This window comes from Manacus candei, unplaced genomic scaffold (genome assembly GCF_025592945.1).
Source record: "Manacus candei isolate 608988 ecotype Guabito, Panama unplaced genomic scaffold, ASM2559294v1 h1tg000079l, whole genome shotgun sequence".
In the NCBI taxonomy this organism is placed as follows: domain Eukaryota; kingdom Metazoa; phylum Chordata; class Aves; order Passeriformes; family Pipridae; genus Manacus; species Manacus candei.
In genome coordinates, this window is record NW_026138127.1 from 960,216 (window position 1) to 975,147 (window position 14,932).

The window sequence follows — 14,932 nt, forward strand, 5'->3', positions numbered from 1 at the left end:
TAATCACATAACTGACACTTGTATATCATGTTGGGTCATATACCAGAGACACCCAAAAGGGTTTGAATCTTTTAAAACCACCTCAAGCACCTCCTTCCACACAGCATCTAACAGAAGGCTAGGATGCTTCTGTCCACCAAAATCTCCATTATTTGGATAAATAAAAGCCCAGAGAAGAAAGAGAATACTGAAGAAAGGGGAATAGTGGGAATACTGTAGTTGAATATACATGAATGCCTAAGAGATCAGTGAAATTTACTTAATTTTACAAACTGTGATATAAATAAAAACATATAGAAAAACTCTGCCACAAGGAAATACTCATATCCCAGTCATTTCAGGCAAAAATATTCTTGGACTCTAGATTACAAATACAAAATATTAAGAGTGGGCTGGAAAATTGGATTTGAATCTTTGAATGTAAACAAGAAAAAATGTGAGTACTATGTAAGGACACCTCAACATCTTCACTGAGGAATCTCACAGTGAAGATTATATCGCACCACTGAATGATCTTTTTCTACCAGTTTATGCCACTCACTTTTCAATTCTACATTTTGGATGAAAACATGCAAAACACAGAGATGCTGGGAAGCTCCCTATGCTAAACAGTGGGTTGAAGGAAGAGGAGTCAGGACAGCTGGTCCAAGGAGCCCCTCTGTGTATCCAGGCACACAGAATCTTTATCTTAGTATCACTACAGCCATAAGGCTGTGGGGCAAAGAGAGTTTGAACACACCTTGATACTTAAGACAGTTTCTGTATTGTTTCAAAAAGCGGTCTGTCCTCTTTAACTATTTATGTTTAGCTAAAATACCTGCTGGCAATTCAAGAGCAGAGGTCCCACCGCATTCATATGACCCAGTTCCCCATATCCACAGATTAACCTCATCTTTCCCAAAGCACCAGTTCTCTACTTCCAGCACCATCAGGTAGAAAACAGAATAGAACCATGTACTTCATCCTGGTTTTCATGTTGCTTTCAGAATTTCCCCAAGAATGGAACCACCAGACTGTGGGGTTCTGTCATTCCATAGGCCCAAAAGAGCTGGGAGTTAAAAAACCCAAACAAGCCAAAAACCGGCAATCGAAAAACAGATAAACTCTTAGGGCACAAAAGCTTTTTCAGGTCACTTGGGCTGCCAAAAGGGAAGAAAAAACTCTTACCTTTTTTTGGGTAAGCTTGTGTTAATGGCTAGGGGTGCTACCCAGAGAGAAACATGGATGGAAACTTTTTGGAGGAATCAAAAGCTTGTTTTACCAGATAAGCACTAGGGGAGTAGTACATTCTTAAGCAGAAAGAAATTACACATATGGACTACCTTTGCTGTCTTCAGACACTTTCACTGACACTGATCTAAAGAAATACTTTGCTTTAAGAAGTTTGGTTGTTGGGTGCTCCTAAAGAGAAGTTAATGCAGGTGTTGAATATAAAATCAGCCTTGGTGAGATAACTACAGTTATTACACAATCAACAGGTATGACACAGTAAACTTCATGTTTCCACACCAACAGGACAAGGGTGTAAGGGTGACACTGAATAAGCTCAAAAGGGGACCAAGAGCGCAGTCTATTAACTTGAGAATGCCTCTTCCAATTTTATTCCATATTAGAATCAAAACTATTTTTTGTTTATTTTGTGGGTTTTTTTTCATCAACCCGCTTCTGTGATTCAACATGTGCAGGTGATGCTCAGTTGCCTGTTCTACGCTCCCTTCTAAGTTATATACATGGATCTATGCAAACACACACATAAAAACACACATGCAGACAACATAGTGAAAATAGTCAGTGCGGGGAGAACGTAGTGGTCACTTTTCTTCAGTTATGTTAATCGTTTAAGTATGCTATTATACTGGAAAACAAAAAGTTCCAAGACAGTTGTAGGCATGCTAAAAAGTAACATCCACAAAACCGGCCTTAAGTTTAGCTGAAACCCACAACTGAATCACAACTGCGAGAAGAACACAAAAACATTTCCAGTTTGATGCTGCAGAATACACAGCAACTACTTTGCCAAATTCCGCTATTGGTCTCTTCAATGTAGTTTCCTGACTCCCTTTACAACACCACTGGAATTCTACAAAATAAAGTGTGAAGGCATATATGACACTGTCACAGGTCAGGTTTCCCTTCATTTACCTCTTTAGTTTTTCACTTGTATTCTGAATAACTGAGGATTTCCAATGTTTGTGCAGAGCACTACAAGCCCACAGCCACTTGCAGAAGGCAAAGCTCTCTCAATAAAAACACACTACACGAGAGAGCACCTCTAATTGTGCTTTGTCTACTGAATGTACACACTGTGCAAGGAGAAATTAAACAGACTATCATCTCCAGCCCCTTCTCTGTGGGATATGGAATGACCTTCTCTGTGGAATATGGAACAGGTACACCCACAAGATAGGTATTACCCTACGCTTTCAAATGCATTTCTTTGGCTCACAGTCTAAATATTAAACCCACTGAGCCCTTTTTTGACCTTTCTGAAGTATTTCATAACAGCTTTATTACACAGTGATATGAGTGAAAGACGGCTCAATTCCCTCTACCTTGTTTTACAGGAAAAATACATATGGTTTTATGACAAGAAAAGCTTCTTCTGTCTATTAACCCCGTTTTTTTCCAAATGAGTAATCCCACACAGAATTGGAGGCTGACATCAAGCAACTCCAATCTTTCTTTTTTCCTCCAATTCTGAATAATTAACTACAGTGTTACAGGTCTGTTTGGGGAATACTGGGAAAAATTTATAAATAATTTTCTCAATTACTAGAATTAATAGAAAAACACCTGCATCCAGTGCTCCAGTCTGCTTTTCTTTCTAATCATCTATTTAAGATGTTCTGTGAAATAATTTAAAATAATTTTTTTCAATCACTTTTTTCATGTTCCCCAGCTACAGCTGGACAAATTATTTAAGTCTTGTATCTTTAAAGCATAAGACAGTTTTATTGGGAGGGGAGGGTTTGTTTGTTTGTTTTTGCTGCATTATAGTACATTATATTATTTCTAAAAATATTTAAAAATATATATAACTAGGCTTGAAATTGCACGTACCTACAGTTTTTGGTCTTGTAAGAGTAAACATCTTTATTTTATAAAGAGTTAGATGTGCAGATAATAAAATGAGAAGTGACACTGCATTTGAAGAGGTGCAGCAGAAGTCAGGAACACCACTGTGTTGCACCTCAGATCTGCTTGTCAAGCCCATTACCATTACCAGAGGCACATTTCCATACTTCCAACACTGTTCTTCATCTTCTGACCAGAAACTCTCTTATGCTTCACAGTTTTGTGTATTTTGAACAAACAGTCCTGTGTACAAGCTCTAGGTGTTTATTTGTTGATCATATACTTCTATTCCAACTTTGATCAACTTTCATTTGTATTATTTTGTGTTTATTATATAAACACACAGGAAAACCGCACTTAATTCCTCAGGCCAGGATATACGGCTTTAGGTTTTTTAAATATCATCTCCACCTGTATATATCCTCTCCAGACTCATATTCAAGGAATATTAAACAGGTTACAAGGATTTTAAAGGGTTTTAGCAGTAACTTAAGGAATCAAACAGTTCAAGAGACAGACAATGGAGTTGTAACCTTCACTTCTGGGGCAGTTTCAGACTTGGCAAGGGAGCTTCATTGATACACCTGATGAAATTCCAGTAATTCACCCACACTCCAACCAAACAAAAACCCCCTGTAACTCCCCACCACCACCTCAATTGAAAGGCTGACCTATCAGGAGCAACTGGAGCCATCCAAGACTGGACCCCACCCTTGGAGGGTCACTTGGGAGAAGAAGATAAATAGAATATTTAGCATGGACAAATCAAAGGGCTTTGGTTTATCAAATGCTCCGTGGCAGAAGCATCAGGTGGCATCTTCACTTCCAGCCTCATAAATCACTGTATTAACGACACAATCCTGCGGCCTGTCAGCCTATGATGCATTCTGTCCCAACACTGTCAAGAATAAAATATTTATTGAGGAACTATATAGTTCCATTCCTGCACTCAAGTATTTTCCTCAGAGCTAGCCTTTCCCTCCCAGGGAAAGGCCAATACAGGCTACCTCAGGTTGCCACTGATGTTGTTGGAATTTTTTTTAAACTATAAAAATGGTTTTCAAGACTGACACTTTTTTATAAGCATTAAGCTGTTTATCACAGAAAACACAGCATTTTACCTTCTTGATTAGCTGCAAAAGCATTTAATTCCAACAGTGTAACATTCTTATCACCTTTTCCAAACTCATTAGATCAATATAAAAATGCATCTGCTGATAACAAGACATTATCAGTATCAATATTAAAAAAAAGAATTGCATGCACTGGAGGTTACATATACTGACTACTTATTACTACTGATTACTTACTGCTTCTGCATTTTCAGAACACGGACTTCTTTCTGTAAAAGTTATAGGGGGTTGTGGGTTTGTTTTAAGGTGGAATTTCTCCCAAAAATCAGAGCCATTGGAAATAAAATGGAAAGTAATGTAAAACACGGGACACTGTAATCAGTAGCTTTCTAATTTCTTCCTCAAGACTGAAACTTCTCTTTCGAAGACAGTATTTTATTTAGGAATGGGACATAGGAAACAAAATAGTCAAGCCTAAATAGGAAACCAGCACTTTCATTGGCCTCTCAGGCCTGATCAATCCTATCAAGAGTTTGGGGTTAACATCAAGCGTTGTACTTCAACCAGACCCATATAAACTTAGACCAAAAAAACACCAAAAGACAAGCCCAAAGCCAGACTGAAAGCCTAAAAGGATGGATGGGATGGAGCATCCCATGAATTCAACACACAGAGGAGCCAAACAACCCTCACTATCCACAGTCACATATGACAAACTATACCTGCCATCAGAAATGTGATTTTTGAAATTTGGATTTTCCCAATTTGTCATTTCCTAATTGATATTTGCACAAGAAACAAGGTGGGGGAAAAAAGTGTGATTGGTTTCAGCTCAGATTCAGTTGGGAGATTGTGCAGTGGGTAAGGAGGAACACACAGGGAAAGTTAATGTATTAAGAGTTTTGATTGTTGGCCTATCACATCCCATCTACGTCAGCTAACACCTTCATGAAATGAAAGAACAGTGTACAATCACATGAAATAAATAATGCAAGTCATTACAGAATGTTTCTACAAACAAGAGAATGTTTCAAGAAAGTTCTTGCTACCCTGAGCAAATTCCGCTAAAATACTTTCATTAATGAGTCATATATAGAAGCACAAAAGTGTACATGATAAATCAGTAACGATTATAAGACCTTCTCGGGACACAAAAAGAATAAGGAATGTTAATAAGAGAAAATTCAATACAGGCAAATGTAGAGTACTGTGCTCAGGAATAAGAAATCAAATACACAAATATGAAATAGGGAATAATTGGCTAGGCAGCTGTGTTGTAAAAAGAACCTGGAGGGCATGTGGACTGCAAAATGGATTACTTAAAATACAAAACCAAAACAAACTAAACCAAAAAAACCCAACAAACAAAAAAACCCAACAAAGCCCAACAACAATAAACAGGCAAGTGTTCCAGAGAGTATTATCAGCACTGGTTTATATATGTTTTATCTCACAAGAGATAAATTATTTCATTCTGCTCCATTCCATGCTCTGGACATGCTACTATTAATATGGAGACAAAATAAAAACACTCCAGAGGCAAGAATCACAGAAAGTTTGAAGCAGGGAAAAAAATGACCCATGACAAAAATTTTCAGAATGTTTTTATATTTGATGAAGCTGGAAAGAGAAAAGCTGAGGCACAATGGTCTTGACTTAGTGCCATATTTCAGTTTTTCAGAACATGATGTTTTATGTTCTCACGTGTTACCTTCCTGGGCCTGGAAGTGAGAAATATCCTACAGACTAGAGAAGCATGGACAGAGGTCATCAAGATTTCTGAATCAATATGTTTGTTGCTATCTGAGGAAGATTTTCTCTCAGGATTTGAAACAACACCTGACCACAACCCGGACTTAGGGGTCTGTGGTTTAACTCCAGCAGACATTAGGAATAAAAAAACTTCAGCTGTGACTCAACTTGGATTGTTTGTACACCAAAAAAAAAGCAGGGAACAACTGGTCCCAACTGCAAGTAACACAGTTGGAAGGCCCTGAAGATGGAGCTACTGAACCTTCATGGAGAAAAACCTGGTTGTGTTCTTGGTGGTACTTTAAAGAAGGAGCTTTAAAGAGTAGCTTTAGCAGAAAACTCTTAAAAGGTGGTGTTTTGATCAGTTGCTGATTCCTGCCCTTGCAGAGCATCATGACCTTCTCAAGGAGTGGCTCTGCCCCATTACAGTGCCACCCTGAATCACACAATCATGGATTTGTAAGCCTCCCTCCCTAAGCACAGCAGGTTGGTAAGTATGAACTGTCCACACTGGATAACTTCAGAGTGCATTTTCCAATTTACAGTATGTCCAAAAGAAAGACGGCAAAAAAAATTACAACATTTAAGTTCCTTTGGCATCTTGTCCTTAGAACCAGTGGCATCTTGTCCTTAGAACCAGTGGCAAGAGAGATGCTGGAAGTTGTACATACAGACTTCTAGTTTATGTGATATTCAAAAAAAAAAAAAAATTCAGGGCTACAGAGCTCAAATTGGGCACCCAATAATCGAGAAGTGTTTTTGCCTTTCACTTTTTACACCTTAGTGCCAATTCTAAAACTAGTTGTCGAGCACCTATTTTTAAAGGTGAAGCTCAGGCACCGTGGTGCTGGGCACTAAAGAAACAACATATTCCTCCTGTAAGAACAGCAGTATTATGAAACGGCAAGTCAGCCACAAGGTACATACTGCATGACAGCAAAACAGCAAATTATCAAATACCTACTCATTATGAAAACAATGCTCTTTTCTGCACAATAAAAACTAGGGAGGTTGTGCAGGGAGTTGATGTGGGGTTTTTTTCCAGAGGAAAAAAAAATCAGTGAACATGCAAATGAGGGCAAAGTGAGAACAGCGCTTGGTATATACCCACACTTTCCAAGTTAAGAGAATCTTATTGGGAATGCAAGCACAGCACCCAGACACTGCACTTCAGACACAGAGACGCACTGTTCCAGCTGATTTTGAATGGCAAATTCCATCCTTCCCTCCCAAAGCTCTGACATCTCTGAGTTGCAGATTTCAGAACTACCACGGTCAGTCAGTATTGCATAAGTGTTGGTAGGTTTTGCCTTGAAGATAAGAAATTTACCTCTCAGTCTCCCAGGGGCAGCAAAGGAATGGTCATTTTCCCAGCACCTAGTGGGACAGAATGTTCCTCCTAACTTAACAAAAACCCTCCACTTCCTGACCTGCCTCCTTTGCTGTCCTGGCTCTGCTCCCTGCTCTGCACCAAGTCTGCTTCCCTTGTCTGGATGCACCAGCCCCCACCCAGATCTCTGATCCTAATGCCAGTTCCCTTAGGGAGCAATTCTTTGTCTCCTCTCTCCAGACTGGCCATTTCCACCCTGGCTTCCTCCATCCTCCTTCAGGAGCCAGCCCCGGTTATCTCTGTGTCCTAGCATCTCACAGCTGCAGCCTACAACTGCTCATATTTACACTTGCCTTACCACCAGGATCGGTCCCAGGATCGGCCCACTCCTGATTTCTCTCCCCTCTGATCCCAGTATCTGCCCACTCCCAATTTTTCTTCCCTCTGATCCCAGTATCTACCCAGTCCCAGTCCCAGTTTTTCTCTCCTGTAATCCCAGTATCTGCCCATTCCCAGTTTTTCTCCCCTCTGATGCTGCTATCTGCTTCGCTCTCAGGAAAGATAAAATATTCACAGATTACAGTTAGTAAGACCTAAGCATATGCAAATGCATCTTTTTGAAAAGACTTGTATCCTGGCAAAATACAGATGCTTTGTCATGCAAATGGAAGACACATCCCTGGAATCAAATCCCTCATCCTTTTTCAACTACACTTCAAGGAGAGGGGCACATGGTAAAAGTTGCAAAAACTTTTAAAACACCAGGAAACACGTTTTTTTCCTCTGCCTAATTTTAAAGCAAGCCACATTTCAATGGAACTTTTACACACAAATTAAATAAACTAAAACAAGGCTTAGGTATGCCATTATAAATTTTCCCCCCAACCAGTGAAAGTTCGGCAAAGTTATGAAAATCTTCTTTGACTTCCTCAATATTTAAGTAAAATTAATAGTTTCTGGGTACTGTTTGATCTCCAAGGCAAAGGCTGTTATTGTCAGTGGTCTGAACTGCAGCACATACATTATCCGAAACACCTTCACATGCTGCCCAAGATACCTGCGCAGTATAACAGAGCACCTGAAGCACTGTGGTCAAGAATAAGTACTGACAAATAGTTACTCTTTCCAGAACCTTCCCTTCTGTGTACTTCATTAAAAAGTGTATTCCTCTAAAATGACAAGAAGTGTTCTGTTCACAGACTCCCTGAGCAGTACAACTGCAACTTTTGCAAGTTAGACCTGATGGATGAAATCATTATATAAATGTCAAACCTAAACTTTCTAAAACAGGCTGGATTAAACTACTAGCTTTGTTTTCAAAGGCGGAAAAAAAAAAAGATAATGTGTCTTTTAGCATTTGAACCTGAAGCTCACCATTTCCTAGAAAAGAGTAAGAAATTTATCACTTAATTTTTATCTGTACCTTACCTTTTTTTTGCAGCCTATAAACATTAGTGGGAAAAAAGTAACTTAACTATGTAAACTCATGCGATGCAGTCTTTCCTAATCTGAAGGGGAAAAAAAAAACAACGAACAAAAAAACCCCCAAAAAACATTAAACGCCCTCCCCCCCCAGCAAACAACATCACTCATATAAAGAGCTGTATGTCCAAAGAGCCAACCACCCAAAACAGATTTGAGGAGAAGCAACATTTTGATCACATCTCCTTTTATAACCAATTAAATCATAGTCACTAGTCATGCTTTTATTTTTTAACCAAAATCTGTGTCTGCTAAGCCCTAGTAGGGCTAAGGGCATCCTGGGAAAAGAACTAGTTTAGAAGACCACTGGAAGATCAAGACAACTTAACTCAAAACACGGAATTCAGTCAGAACTTAGTTTTGCCTTATATGTTCCTTTGAACTACTTTTCTGCATATATATTTTCAAATTGAAATATTATTATTTATATATAAACAGAGAGTTGCATTTGCAAATGGAACCTGTAAGGTCTGGTCCTCTTTTCTCCAAGATTAGAAGTTTACAGAGTTTCATCATTCAATGAAATGTCAGTAGGTCCAAGCTCCTAATCCGAAACAGTCCCATTTTAAGGAATAAGGACAAATAATAAAAATAAAAAAGTATATCCAGTTGCTGTGAAGAGATAACAAAAGATGATGTGTAGAAAACTTCTAGGGTTTTTTTCCTTTGACAGTGTAGATGGGTCTTATATGGCGCCCTCACAGTGGTGAAGAACTACTGTTTAAAACAACTATTCCATCCTTTATGCAACAGGGAGGCCTGAGCCCAAAATTAAGGCACTGAATGAGAGGAAGGGGCACAAAGACTTGTGATTTCTGTCTCTTCATCTTTTCATGCCTCACAGGTACTGTGTGCCCTCATTTCTCATGCTCCCCTACTGTGCTGTGGCTGTACCTCCCTGGTAAAGAATTAGGGTTTTTTTTTCCATAAATTCATCTACACTTCACACGTTGTTAAGCTACATAATATAGACAATTTGCCCCAGAGACCAAGCAGAAGGGACAAAGAGAAAGCCCATGAAACAAAGCCATGTTGGAACTGAAAGTTTGCCAAGGGCTACTATAAATGACTGGCAAAACTTGCTTCATTTTATTAGCAATTACATAACCTCAAAGCACATAAATACTAAAGGCAGAATACAGCGAGATGTACATACTACAAAACATATTTGGCACTGGATTGTTCTGTAAAATACATCACAAAAAATTTTGCAAACAACATCTGAACACACATCTTTTCCACACTTGATAAATACTCTTTTCACACCCTCGTCCTGTCACTCGCACACATCCTCATGGGGAATAAATATGTTCCACACAATCAGGCTACGCAAAACCTGAGGTAGTGTAATATTTAAAAAAAATTATTTCCTTAGTTATTTCAAGTGTATTTTGGAGATACATTACTGGCTACAAATTTTAGATACTTACAAGCTTGAGGAGACACACTAGCCTTAAGTTGCATATTCTGTTCTAAAAAACTTGGAAATTAAACATAATTATAATCCCTCTCTTCTTGATTAAATAAGTACTTAATGAATCAGTCAAATATACATATTTTTCTCTGTGGTTTACAAATTAAAACAATCTTATGCAGAAGTTGATGCTGTATTTTTGTAGAGATATTTAATTGGAAGGCAACCTTTTTTTTTGAGCACAGCAAAAACTCACGCATTACCTTGGGACAAGCATTGCATGGCTGCAAAACAGTGTAGTAAGAGGAAAAAAAAAAATGCAATCACAGCTTTTTTGATGTCAGAAAGAAAGCATATGAAAATAGCCAGGATGTGATCTGACCTACTAAAAAGAAACTTTAATAGATGTAATACAATAAAAATCTGAAATGTTGACTATATAATGGTATTCCCATCATAAACCAAGTCTTAAAGCTTTTTTTATCTTTTCTTTTGTTTGTTTCGCTAAAGGAAAAGGGGGGAAGAGGATGTTTCTGAATTCCCAGCTGTGTTCATTTTTAAGTAGATGGTACCGTGAAGCTTCTTATCTGTCAAGTCCATGGTGTAAAAACAAACCATTCCAGTGTTTTGCATAAAATAATCTACACGTGAAGAATCCACATTTCCAGCTGTTACTTACGAATGAGAGACAACGTGTATTTAAATCGAACAGCACCACCTAGCAGGTCCCCCACAACTTTACTTAGGAGGGCAGTTGCTACTTGGCAGTAAGTCAGTTTAGCAAGCTCGCCCTGAAGATTATTAAGCATTTTCACACCACGTGCAATATTATGTGCTCTAGGACACCAAAAACCTTTAAGAAAAATCAGCTGCAGTGAAAGAATTAGACTGAAAACAGTTTGAACCTTCAGCCCCACGACCGGAGCATTTGTGTATGTGGCTGGTATTAGGAAGTTTTTGCAGAGCAGAATTAAAAGAACATGATCTTCATCTGATCCAACACACAGCAGCCCTATGGATTTGGTTTTAGTCCCACTGTGAGGTCCCACTGTGCCCTTCAGTGATTTACCAAGTGTATTAACAAACATGAGCAAACATGCAGCACAAGGAAATGGTTTAATTCGCTAATTTTGTAAAACCAAAAAAACAACTCTTCCACTAGCCAGTTAAGTAATTATTTTTAAGCAATTATTTTAAAAATTATCCCTACACGGGGAGTAAGAAGCGCCACTAGTTGATCAGTTTTTAGTGCCCAAGTTGTGTCTCCCTCTCTATCTCAGCAACTAACGCTTCACCAGTGCGGCCTCTTCCTCTCTCCGCTTTCCAATGGCAAAGTTAAGTGCGAATTGACTCTTCAAATTTCCCCTACCATCTCCCTCTTCTGCAGCAAAAGAGATGCCCGGCCTGTTCCTGTTCCAGGAAGCGTGCATGCCAGCCCCTGGAACTAGGAAGTCCCTCAACGAAAAAAAACAACCCACCGACCAAAAGAACCAACTCAGCATTAAAAAACAAAACAAAACAAAACAAAACAAAAAACTAACTAAAAAAAACCCTCAAACAACAAAAACATCAAATCAACTAACAACAACAAGAAAAAAACTTTTAGGTAAAGGTTCAGGACAAACTGCCTGAAGGGAAACTCATCGGCCGTGCCCGGAGCGCAGATCCCAGTGCTGAGCCACCTCCGGAGCGATGCGATTTTCGGACCAGAAGGGTGCAAACCCAGCCTCTCGACGGAGGTTTGCATCTCTGGACCCCCCCCAGCAGCCTGTCCCCGACCTTCTCACCTCCGACGCACTTCGTCCCCCTCCTTCTGCTCCTGGCAGGGGCTCTTCCTACCTCTCCACCGCGGTGGCAAACCAGCCCCGGTCACGCCAAGTCGCTGCCACTACAGGACAACTGGAGGAGCCGCCGTCCATTCCGGAAAACGCGGTCTTCCCCCAGTTCCCTGGCGGGGCGGGGGCATCCCCAGCACTCTCCGTCGGGATCCCCGCAGGCGGCGGGGACGGAGCTCCCAGAGCGCGGTTCGGATGGGGGGTTTTAAGCGCGATTACAAATAAAGAATAATAATAACGATAATAATACTAACAGTAGTTTTGTCAGGCGGCGGGGCCCGGTCGGACCCAGGCCAGGGGTCGCGCCAAGGCACCCCCGATGCCCGCACCCCCTTTGTGTGTGCGGAGTTCCCCGGGCGTCGACAGTGCGGGGACGGCCAAAAGTTGCGAGGCGGCGAGTTGGGACGCGGCGGGACCCGCAGCCCCCACGCGGGGCTCTTTGTTAGCGGGGCTGTCCCGCACCTTGCGGGGCCGGCGATGGGGCGGCGGGGACCCCCGCGGGACCACCTTGGACGAGGCGCTCCGCGACCCCGCAGCGCTGGGACCCCCGAGCACGGGCGCTGCCCCCGCACTCCGTGGGGTCCGGCCCGAGGGGGTTGAGGGAGGAGGGGCTGCGCCGCAAAGTTTAGTTGTGGGGTGCGCGGGGGTTTGCGCGGGGTTTGCGCGGGGTTTGCGCGGGGTTCGTGCGGGGCGTGTACTCACTTCTCCCTGGCCTGGCTGTCGGACGGGACGCTGCTGTTGCTCTTGCCTTTGCCGTACATGCCTGCGGAGAAGCTCCCGACTGTCACGCACCTGTCAACCCATCACCGCCTCCCCGGGACCGGCCCCGTCGCCACGGCGACCGCGCCACTCGCGCGCGCCATTGGCCGGGCCCGCCCCCGGCGCCGTGATGGACGGGGCGCACGGAGGGGCCGAGCGGGCCCCCCGCCCCGCCCCCGGCCCCCCCCGCCCCTGCTCCGCGCAGCTCTCGCCGCCTCTCCCCGGCGCAAGGGGGAATTAGAAACGGTTCTAGAAGGATTTTTAAACAACCGGCTGTTCCCGGCGCCGGCCGCCCGCCCGCCGCCGCTGCCGCCGCCGCTGCCGCCGCCGATGGGGGAGCGCCAAGGAGAGACGCAAACTGCGGACCGGACTCACTGCCAGCCCTGTGTCCGCGGCCTCCCAGCCGCGCACCGAGACCCCTCGACCGCCCCCTGCGCCCCCGGGAGGGCAGGGGGCACCCCCTGCCCCCTCCTGCCCCCCCTGTGATCTGCCCTCAGCCCCCACGGGGACCCCCCCACCCCGGCCAGACACAGCCCCGAGGGTCCCCTCTCCCCGACGGTCCCCCGCCACAGCGGGTCCCACCCTACCGAGGGTCCCCCTGTTCCCCCACCGGGGGAGGGACCTTCCTCCTTTGCGATGAGAGGCGAGTGCCGGGACCGGCCTTAGGCGGCTGGAGCTGGGGAGGAAACGTTTCCTGAACCAAAGCAGCCTGGCTTTTTAGAGAGGCTTAAAAAAGAAAAAGTAAAAAAAAAAAAAAAAAAAAAAAACAAAACTGCCCCACGGTCTCTAAAGAAAATTCAAGGAAATGCTTTGATTTTTTTTTTTTTTTAGAGTTACATCGCAATAATTGCGTGCTCACAGGAGGTGGTAGGAAGGGAGCAGCCACTGGGGCCATTTATTGCCTGATTTTATTTTTTTTTTTTGTCTTCCTCCTAAACCGCAGTCCCAAATTTTGCGGATTTTGATACCTGCTTAATGTTTAAAGTGCGACTAACCTTGTAAACCCACTCACGTGCGTAATTCTTGGGGGGGGCCTTTAGTGATTTAATGTTTTAGTGTTTAATGCCAAGCCCTTTCTCAGGTCGGGTCAGATTGTAAATGTGCCCATCTCCGCGTCCTGTGGGCAGGCAAAGGTCACAGTCAACCAGCGCCACAAAAATCCCCAATCGAGATTGGAGGAGGGAAGTTGTGCCAGACGTGGACCACCAGCATCTGTTTATCATTGCCGGAGCTGCAAGGGGAAAAAAAAAAATCCTCTGGATTTTGAGCTGCCAGAGCGAAGGGAATGGTTGGTGAGGTGAAACTGGGGGGGAAGGGGGAGAAATAGAAGTATTGATGAGCGACTGGAACAAACTAGCGATGTCAGCAGAGACAACGTGAAGGAACAAGAGAGGCTGGAGAATCCGAGGTGCTTGTAGCAGTTCCCTACACGGTGTGGGTTGTGTGGGACGTCTGTGCTGTTGCAACCCACCACAATAATTCATCAGATTAAAGCACACCACAGCAAATCCCATTTTGTGCCAAAGTTGGTTGTCTTAGGCTTATATCTAATTTTTTTATATTTTTTTATTAACAGTGGGAGAGAGTGGTTGGAGTGAGTCTAGGGAGAGAAGTAAATTAGGCTGACATCAGCCACCCTGGTGGGATCAAGGCTCCTGCTCCCAAATTACACTGACAAGACCAGGGGAAGAACAAGGAACAAGGTGGCAACAGTGGGTTGTGGTGTGAGGAGAAAGAGGGAAAACAGAAAAAGAGAGGAGAAGGAGTGAATGGAAGGGTAGGAAAAGCTCACAGAGGAAACGAAGGATGAGGAAATGAGGAAGCAAAGCACAAGCACAACGCACGAGGAAGTTGGGTGATAAAAGTGGGAAAAGACGAGGAAGAGAATATGAGAAGTTAATGAAACGTGAACCGAAAGGAGGAGTTTTGGCCTGATTTAGACAGAATAATGCTTACATGTGTTGTGCCGTGGAGTTTAGGTTGGACATGAGGCTAATGGCATTCCGAGTGAACATGGGCAGCAGAAAATGGTGCAAAGGAAAGAATCAGGGCATAAAACAAAGAAAAGACTTGGGTTGTGTGTAAGACATAGAAAAGGAGATTTGGTGAGGGAAGGAAAAGAGTGAGTGTGGATATCCTTGGTCAAACTACGGAGGTAAATGACACTAGTACAGATCATCGCAATCCAGAGTAGAGTTTCCATCTGAATATT

At 42.8% G+C, this 14,932-nt stretch overlaps 1 protein-coding gene across 2 annotated transcripts in view; it reads right to left on the bottom strand.

Moving 5' to 3' along the window:
- The window catches only part of SSBP2 (single stranded DNA binding protein 2), a 135,691-nt gene extending 122,808 nt beyond the window's left edge, over positions 1-12,883 (bottom strand). Inside the window, exon 1 of one of the 2 annotated variants that reach the window (XM_051810850.1) lies at positions 12,664-12,883. In XM_051810850.1, coding sequence (XP_051666810.1) covers positions 12,664-12,722 — 59 coding nt within the window. In that variant the 5' untranslated portion in view covers positions 12,723-12,883. The remainder of the gene's footprint in view (positions 1-12,663) is intronic. The other variant, XM_051810849.1, reaches the window with a different exon arrangement.
- Positions 12,884-14,932: the final 2,049 nt, after the last annotated feature.